The 8,689-nt window shown below is 43.1% G+C and overlaps 2 protein-coding genes and 3 non-coding genes across 11 annotated transcripts in view; 1 reads left to right on the top strand and 4 right to left on the bottom strand.

Moving 5' to 3' along the window:
* Positions 1-31: 31 nt before the first annotated feature.
* On the bottom strand, positions 32-7,660 carry GNL3 (G protein nucleolar 3). Of its 4 annotated transcripts, none has more exons than XM_047776505.1 (15): positions 7,555-7,660; positions 6,612-6,670; positions 6,060-6,197; positions 5,835-5,948; positions 5,530-5,610; positions 4,400-4,532; positions 3,510-3,622; positions 3,135-3,252; positions 2,644-2,731; positions 1,722-1,896; positions 1,462-1,604; positions 1,243-1,379; positions 972-1,153; positions 651-717; positions 32-286 (listed from the first exon to the last, which is right to left on the bottom strand). In XM_047776505.1, exons 1-15 carry the CDS (start codon positions 7,565-7,567, stop codon positions 201-203), a joined length of 1,647 nt encoding a protein of 548 aa, XP_047632461.1. In that variant the 5' UTR covers positions 7,568-7,660; the 3' UTR covers positions 32-200. The 4 variants fall into 4 exon arrangements, with proteins under 4 accessions (XP_047632461.1, XP_047632479.1, XP_047632450.1 ...); XM_047776523.1 differs by having other exon boundaries at positions 977-1,153; positions 7,469-7,603; XM_047776494.1 differs by having other exon boundaries at positions 7,469-7,596.
* Positions 1,957-2,033, bottom strand: LOC125114474 (small nucleolar RNA SNORD69). Its single transcript, XR_007131813.1, has one exon. It is a non-coding gene; the product is annotated as a small nucleolar RNA SNORD69 (small nucleolar RNA).
* On the bottom strand, positions 3,381-3,465 carry LOC125114511 (small nucleolar RNA SNORD19B). The gene has a single exon (XR_007131830.1). It is a non-coding gene; the product is annotated as a small nucleolar RNA SNORD19B (small nucleolar RNA).
* Positions 4,281-4,357, bottom strand: LOC125114461 (small nucleolar RNA SNORD19). The gene has a single exon (XR_007131810.1). It is a non-coding gene; the product is annotated as a small nucleolar RNA SNORD19 (small nucleolar RNA).
* A 107-nt stretch (positions 7,661-7,767) lies between the features above and the next one.
* The window catches only part of PBRM1 (polybromo 1), a 128,872-nt gene continuing 127,950 nt past the window's right edge, over positions 7,768-8,689 (top strand). The window contains exon 1 of one of the 4 annotated variants that reach the window (XM_047776411.1): positions 7,768-7,932. The gene's annotated coding sequence lies outside the window, so the exon portion shown is untranslated. Of the gene's footprint in view, positions 7,933-8,036; positions 8,277-8,689 lie in introns of those variants that run through there. The other 3 variants (XM_047776354.1, XM_047776372.1, XM_047776362.1) reach the window with 3 other exon arrangements.

Genomic DNA, 8,689 nt, shown 5'->3' with positions numbered 1-8,689 from the left:
AATAAGCTGTCTTTTTATGGAATTCAGACACTTTTTGAGTTACTTGATTTCTATTTATTGTTACACATATTCACAAAATATTTTCTACACAGTTCATGTCATACTGGTATAACATACAGAACAGCTTGACAGTCTGTCCACAATATTAAGAACAAGCAAAAAACCCTTATCGAAAAAAACCCTTATAGAAGAATGAGGTTCTATAACACATAATCTGTACTGAAGTCATAAGCATCATCTTCCTCAGTCATCTTTTCCATGACAAAAGAAAGTGCAGACTGCTCACCTATATTGGACAGAAAAGTGAGGTTTAAAAAAAAAAAAAGTACAGGAGTTCCCGTCGTGGCTCCGTGGTTAACGAATCCGACTAGGAACCATGAGGTTGACGGTTCGATCCCTGGCCTTGCTCAGTGGGTTAGGGATCCATTGTCACCGTGAGTTGTGGTGTAGGTTACAGATTTGGCTCGGATCCCACGTTGCTGTGGCTCTGGCGTAGGCCAGTGGCTACAGCTCCGATTTGACCCCTAGCCTGGGAACCTCCATATGCGGGAGCAGCCCAAGAAATGGTAAAAAGACAAAAAGACAAAAAAAAAAGTATAAGTAATGCCATACCATACTGCTTTGTTAGAAGACCCCTCCACCCAACTCACCTGCTTGAGACCCCTTGGGCACAGCCCCACAGGCCTCTTCTGCAGGTGATGTGTCTGAGCTCTTTTCCTGTGGGATAGAGAAAAACAGTAGCACGTGTCATTAATCCAAGTAATTATGTACACACGAAAATCTCAAGATGCGTACACATTAATGGATGCACAAAATCAAGACTAATGATTGCAAGCCCTAAATTTCTAAATTGTATGAGGGGGTTTTTGGTCATGAAATATTTAATTCTATCTCTGCCTTAAGCTCTTTCTCGATGCTGTACAATACTACGCTAGAAACTTAATCAACTCATGTATGTACAACATACTTACATCACCTTCTTTGTCAACACTTTCTTGGTCGGTGTCAACATCTCCATAGTCCTCCCCCTCCTCTTGCTTCTGTTCTTTCTGTTTTGGGGGTTCTTCAGGTATGTCCCCTTCCTCTATTATTCCATTTGTCAAACCTGAAGACTGGAAAAGGATGCTCCCGGCTAAACGAGGACCCTTGATAGCTAGGAAAGGCAAATAGACCCAATATAAACAGATGAGACCTTTACTGGCCTGGCAGCTCAAGAGTGCAGTTAACACAGCCAATGCTTACCTTGTATGCTGCGTGCATTATTCTTTTCTAATTCTTCCAGATTAAAGCCCCGTTTCATGTCTGTCACAATGCTCTCATTAAAATGTGAAGAAAGAGTCCAGGATGTAGGGGGGTGACAATAGTAACCTAAGGAGGCACTGGTATTAAAAACAACATTTGTCAAAAACCAGTTCTTTCATCCTATGTGGTCAGCACCATGACAAGAAAAAGAAGCCTTACCCTGTCCACTCAGACCACAGCAGTTTGGCAGCACCTTCTACATTTGGACTTCCACCTTTTTGGTGCAGTCCTCTTCTCTGAGCAAAAGAAGTGAAAAATTCCAGCGAATTCTCAAAGTCTGGGACAGTAAATTTCAGTACTACCTTAAAAAAGAAAAACAAACTGTCAACTACGTCTTACAGTATTATAGATGTTTTTAAAAAAATGGCTTGCAATTACAAGGTGGAGCTCAAGAGAAGAGGAAAAGGGGATTCTTTTACCTGTCGAGCATCAGCATGGGACAGGATGGCGCTAGCAGCCTCCACTGGTTTTATTACTTCAATACTTGCTGGACTTCTCAAAGCAAGTGCAGAAGCAGAGTTCAGTGGAGATGCAATAAAACCTGGACTATCTATGAGTGTGATTTGTTTGTCCAAGGGGACAACCTGCATGCACCTTTAACAAGAAAGATAGTAATTAACGAGGGAACTGGTTTACCTAAAGGATAACACACACAACACGAAGCTCAGGGTTGGATTGAACAAACTCAGCATAGCTTGTCAGATCCAGTTTATCATCATTTGCTTCGTAGTTATCCAAAACTATAACAACAGGGAGTTCCTGTTGTGGCTTAGCGGTAACCAACTAGACTAGTATCCATGAGGATATGGGTTCAATCCCTGGTCCTGCTCATGTTGCATGAACTGTGGTGTAGGTTGCAGATGTGGCTTGGATCTTGAGTGGCTGTGGCGTAGGTTGGCAGCTGTAGCTCCAATTCAGCCCCTAGCCTAGGAATTTCCACATGCCTTGGGTGCTGCCCTAAACAAAACAAAAATAAGAACACACGAGCCCCTTCTAAAGAGAAACACTAGGTGTTATAGTTTATATACATATTGACCTAAACACATGCTGTTTTCCAGGCATAAACATTTTCCCTCTACCTGGAAGACTTCTATTCATTTCAATTTCAGATTCAAGCACTTCCTCTGAGGCAGCTTTCCCCTCTCTGAAGCTATTTGCTCATCTTTCAAACTAGATTGTGGGCAGCTATTCTACTCCAATCAGTTCTTCCCCAAGCCTAACACTGGCTTAACCCTATTCCTCTCATTGACTAGAAAAGTGAGGAAATAGAAAACGGTCTGATAACTAAAATCACATTTACTCATCTATAATGAAATACTAAAACCACGAAACTCAATTTACCTTGTAAGCCCCATGGATACACCAACATTACATATCCATTCTTGTTTTAAGCTATTGATGATGCTGCTTTTCCCCACATTTGGGAAACCTACAAATGGGAAACCCACAGATTAAAAAAAAAAGGCATTATGCGCTAACTTCAAAATTTCCACTGCCTTATTTTATGCCTTATAATGTTTAGAACAATATCAGAGTTACTTTAACACTAAGACCACTCTTAGCATCTTCATTTCTTGCACAAGTAATGAAAAAGGCAGGAAAAAACTACCAATTCAAAGAAACCAACACTCTTACAATATATTACCTACAGTGTCCAATTGCCAAAAAACTGAATTACACATCAATTACTTAAAATTTTTGTCTTTATGTTGTATGTGTGTGGTGAGGTAGGTAAGAAGCTAACATCTGAACAAGCCCTTCATTTAGTAGCAATGCCATACTCTGCATGGCACTTATTGAAGTGAGATAAAATATATTGAACTAAAACTCACCAATAACCCCAACGCAAATGGCTTTGCCATAAATCTCCTGAAAACCTCCAAGAAGCTTCCAAAGGCTTTCTTTACCAACACAAACTTCAGTTTTGAATGGAGCAGCTTTCTTCCTTACCTTCACAAATTAAAATCCCGAATAATTAGTTTAACTACTTCTGACAATGTACCAGTTAAAAATCTAAGCAATCTGGCTCAAGAGCCCATCTAGTAAAAATCACCATGCTCCACTGCCTTTCAGGTTTTTTCTGGATGAAATCAGAGTTGGATCTTAGAAGCTTTCACTTTTTTTAAATCAAGATTTTGTATACTCATCATATTTCACCCATCTAAAAGATAAAATAACCTTATTTCCCACCACTAAATTAAGGGTACCTTGATTCTCTTCCCTTTGTCCTTCAGATCAGTTGAGGCTTTGAATACAACCGTTGGCAACTCTTTCTTCAAATAATTTAGCCAGTTCTCCAAATTTTCCGTTGGTACCAAATCTGATAGGAATTAAGAATAAAACACTGCTCCATTTGATCATTTTGTTGAGGTGAATTTGCAGTTTGGAAAGCTCCGGATTTCACTCAGGATTACCTTTCCCCAGTTTTTTCACAAGTATCTAAACTAATGGGGAGGCAGTCAGCTCCCCATCATGCTTCTGTTAACAGAACTCAGTATCTACACCTCTGTATTTCTTCAATTCCCTTCTGCACTGCTCACCCTTTCAGGATTAAGCCAACCTCTAAATTATTACCCTACTAACCTTAGGGCTCTGTTTCCAGAATTTACTCTTAGGGAGCAGCCATGTTTACTGACTCCAAGAGTAATTTTAGATTCCAGCTTACTCCGTGCTTCACAAATCTCTTTTCTGGGTGTTCTTGTCCCTTCTGCCCAAACCCAGATACAAAACTATGTATTTCATCTAAATAATGCCAGGTTGACATTGTGCAGGTGTGGGGAATACAGAACACTGTCATCACTTCCTATGTGAAAAATACTGCACAGTATAAAAGCTTACACTCTTAAATAAGACAAAGTAGTTTTAAATATTCAACAGCAAAAAAAAAAAATTACAAACCAGTTAAATCACTTCTAGAAAATACTTCCAGTCTACTATCTAGCACTGTCTTTGTTAACAAGAGCGTACACATATGCACTGGTTTTGCTGAGGTCAGAGTTGGATCTTATCAGTCTTCAGACACAATCAGACTGTTCAGATGTTTTCCTCACACCTCAATAGTGCATATGGAACATAAAGGGCAATTGTTTTTGCTTACCTGACTTATTTAGTACAAGTACTAGCCTTTTCTGTCTACCCTTGACAATGGCTTCTTCCACCTGGGGACACCTGCAACCAAGAGGATCTCTGGCGTCTAATACCTCCAGCACAACATCTGAGGCTTCGATCACCTGTCAAAACAGAAGCTATCAGAACAGCACCCCCCGCTCTGGCACTACCCTCCACATAAGTACATCAGCATTATCTACTTTGTAACAAAGTAAACTCAGAGTTAAATCTCTTGTCTTCACTTGGGTTATCAAGCTAACACATTCACCATTTCTTATATGAAAATAAAACAGGTTTGTTCAGTTGCCTCTGATCAAAGTGGATTTCAAGGGTGGAAACAGTCAAACTATCTAAACATATAATCCTCTCCTTGTAAATTATATAGATTGATTAGCCTTTGTGGCCAAGACCTGATAAGCAGCCTAGTCACAGATGGGAATGAGCTTAGGAAAACAGATATTGGGAGTACTATAACAAGCCATCCCCTTGAAATCCCCTCACTTTGGTTTTAGCATTGTACTTTAACAGATTCTTATATTTTTTTGCACTGCTATTTTTTTTTTTTTTTTTGCCATTTCTAGGCTGCTCCTGTGGCATATGGAGGTTCCCAGGCTAGGGGTCTAATCTGAGCTGTAGCTGACGGCCTACACCAGAGCCACAGCAACGTGCGATCTGAGTTGCGTGTGCAACCTATACCACAGCTCACAGCAATGCCAGATCCTTAACCCACTGAGCAAGGCCAGGGATGGAACCTGCAACCTCATGGTTCCTAGTCGGATTCGTTAACCACTGAGCCATGAGGGGAACTCCTACACTGCTACGCTTAATGTATTGTTCTACATTTAAAAAACCACTGTGTCAACATGTTACTTTATAAAATGCCACTTTTGTAAATCATGCTTACGGTAAATTGTTCCCACGAAAAAATTTAAAACAAGAATATGTCCTTCAGCCAAACATAACAGAGTAAGCCAGCTTGCTGGAGGAGTCTTCCAGCTCCAGAGAACCCTACTTCTACCTTTGCAAGGTTGGTGTCAGAAGGAAAAAAAAAAAAAAAAAGATGACAATAGTCTTTCAAACATCATTACCATTTTTAGGCACTGACCTAAACTAAGATACCTTTTTAAGTTCCTGACAGTACAACTTCTTTGGATTCTGTTTGCTTGACTTGGCTTTCTTAGCTTTAGATCGCCCAAATTCCTACAGGATAAAGACAAAAGGAAGTAGACAAAATTAGAAGGTCAGTAGATGTAACCTGTTTCTCCATTTTTCATGAACAACTGGAGTACTGCAGTTGATGTTTTAATAAATAAGACAGAATTTGAATTCAGTCTTTTTTCCTCCCAAGAGGCATAGCAACCCCTGCCTTAGCATGTGCTTTTTTACTTCTAGAATTTATCTCTTGCTCACAGACCTCATCATACCTCTTTCACAAGAACCTTGTGAGACAGCTCAACACCAGGATTAGTTTCAAGTTTTCTTTTCTTGTCCTGTTCCTTCTGCCTCTCAAGTTTCTGCTGCTGTTTCAGTTCTTCAAGCTATGTCCAAGCCACAAGAGAAATGGGTGAGCCAAAGTGACCTGGTGTTCTGACTTTATTTTGAAAAAATACACACATCACTTGTTGAAAATTTCAGCTAATGCATCTTACCCGCTGTTTCCTTAGCTCAGCTTCCCGAAGAAGAGCCTCCTTAAAAGGAGCACTATTTGGAATTCCTGGGTCTTTCCTAGGCTTCTTTCGACCTCGTTTTTTAGCCTCTTTCCTCAATTTTCGATGGTGCTCTCGTACCTATCAAGAGAAAAAAATTTTTTATCAGCGTACAAAAATACTAAAGAGAACTCACATGAAAAATCAATCATGTTGCACTTTAGTTGTATTGGTAAGATGACCTAAAAACACTTTAACTGCAATACAAAGGACCCGCCACGTTTATATATAAATCAACAAGAAAATGTCAGCAGGAGATTCTTTTTGCAGCAATTCTTACCATGTTAATCAATTTTATAGACTTTCTCATCACTTTATCACTGCACTTTCCCACAGCTGTACTTCTGATGCCTAAAAGCTTGCTCTCATAGCTAGTCTATTCAATCTCTGTTTCCTGAGGTGAAGCCATATTAATAGAGACCTCTTTGCGGAGGAGTGGGGCAGAAATAAGTTTAGCTTTACACTTGCTTTAACTCTCCCAAGAACAAGACTTACCTTTTTCTGGATTTTATACCGCTTATGGCAGGTCATGCGTTTACTTGATTTCTTTAACTCTACAAAGCAATAGATCACAAAGATACTACTTTTTAAAATCACTTTTTATAATTTATTTCATCCATAAATGATCGATTTGTTTAGTTTTTGATGACTTTGCTCTAGGGTCATATCCATTTATTTTGTTAAGTAATTAACTACCTCTGAAACCTATTTTAAGTATCCTGTGGGGAATTCCTGTCCTGGCTCAACAGTAAGGAACCCGACTAGTACCTATGAGGAAATGGGTTGGATCCCTGGCCTCCTTCAGTGGGTTCAAGATCTGGTGTTGCTATGAGATGTGGTGTAGGTCAGCAGCTGCAGCTCGGATTCCATCCCCATCCTGGGAACTTCCATATGCCGCATGTGCGGCACTAAAAGACAAAAAAACAAAACAAAAAACTGTGGGGCCCCCGATAAAAACAAACATGGGCCACCCAAGTCCCAGAGAATGTGACTTAATTAATAGTTCTGGTATAGAGCCCAACTTTCATGGTCTCACTTTTCCAAGATTAGACTGGGATCACACACAGGAGCGTATAAGACTCAAGACGACAGCGACTTCTTGTCAAACAACAAAATCACAAAGGAAAACCTAACATTGGGTTTGAGAGGCGACTCAGACCTTACCAGGGCCGGACCGAACGTGGCCGTAGAAGGGAAAATGTTGGGCCCAAAACCTGGCTCAGACACTGAAATACGCCTCAAGAAACCCTGCCCTGATCTTCATCCTTGGGACTCAGTCTTCCTTCTGTACCACGGGCCCGCGGTCAACGTGGGGCCTTCCAACCCTCGGATGGACCAGGGAGACAACCTACCCGCTAGAGCCTTATTTCCACAGATCAAGCGGCACAGGCTCATCGACCATCAAGTCCCTCTACACCCGCCCCATGACCCGACTCACTCGGCCGCTTCATACTGGAAGCTGGAAAGGCAATGCCAGCAGTTACACCAGCGCTCGCAGACACAACGTGCCTCCGCAAGGGCCACGTGCGAACTAAGGCCACTAGTGAGCGTCACGCGCTCACGCAGCTGCCGTAAAGCGCACCGCCGCCGGCGCGCGTGCGCGCGCACGCAGTGTCGCGCAGAGCCAGGATCGCTTGGCGGCCGCGGGGCTGGTTTTGCGGCGGAACCGGGAGGGGTGAGGGCGGTGAGGGCGGCGGGTGCTGGAGCGACGGCAGCGGCCGCGGCCGGAGGAGCAATAGCAGCAGCCGTGGCGGCCACGGGGCGGGGCGCGGCGGTCGGTGACCGCGGCCGGGGCTGCAGGCGGCGGAGCGGCTGGGTAAGGCCAGGCGCGGGGCGGGCGGGGCCGCTTCCTCTCGGCCGACTGCCGGGCCTTTGTGTGGGCCCGGGCGGGCGGGAGCAGCGGCGGAGGCCCCGCCCCGGCCGTGGGGACGCGCCGGTCCGGCCGGGTGCGCGGGGCGGGGCACGGCGGCAGGCTTCGTGACGGGCCCAGCAGCTTTGCCGCACCTGCCGGCCGGGACAAAGGCGCGCCGCGGCCCGGAAACTCTCGGAGACCCGCTTTCCCGCCCCCGGCGGCTGATCGAGCGCTTGTCGCGGACAGCTTCAAAGCTGTCAACGTATCTCTTAGTCCCCCGTAGCAGTGACAGGTCGTACCAGTGACAGGTCGGAAAGTCTTTCATTTTCTCCACAGTTCAAGGCCTCTTTTTTTCCTTGTCTTTTCCTGGCGGTTCGGGCGCAAACCCTCCTAGTAATTTTTTAAAAACACTTTCTGGGTAACTGTGTTCAGACTGTTTTTTATCAATGGGACTTGTATTTATCGTAGGGGCCGCAGAGAGTTTCTTATCTGCAACACCATAAATAATCAAGGTTTAAAATTGTGTAAACTTCTGAGTTTTAATATTTTTCCGTCTCAAAATTTTTTACTGAGAGAGAAACATGGTTTTGTTATTATAGGGTACATATTGGTGACTTAAGGGGGAAGAAAAACTGGCAAAAATTTAGAGGGGACCCTCAGAAACACAGACAAATATACGGTATGGTGGTTATAGAAATTATTACTATGATTTTAGAAACAT

The sequence above is a fragment of the Phacochoerus africanus genome, chromosome 1, assembly GCF_016906955.1.
Source record: "Phacochoerus africanus isolate WHEZ1 chromosome 1, ROS_Pafr_v1, whole genome shotgun sequence".
NCBI lineage: Eukaryota > Metazoa > Chordata > Mammalia > Artiodactyla > Suidae > Phacochoerus > Phacochoerus africanus.
Note: the sequence above shows the minus strand (reverse complement) of the source record. Positions and strands in the feature narration are given on the sequence as shown.

Bases quoted from the DNA above. Each gene is read 5' to 3' on its own strand.
- GNL3 (XM_047776494.1), bottom strand. From the start codon at position 7,511: ATGAGCCTGTGCCGCTTGATCTGTGGAAATAAGGCTCTAGCGG. The intron at 3,623-4,399 runs GTAAGCAAAAAC...AATTCCTATCAG, and splicing joins ACTTGTACTAAATAAGTCAG to ATTTGGTACCAACGGAAAAT. The intron at 1,897-2,643 runs GTAAATTGAGTT...TTCTTGTTAAAG, and splicing joins GTATCCATGGGGCTTACAAG to GTGCATGCAGGTTGTCCCCT.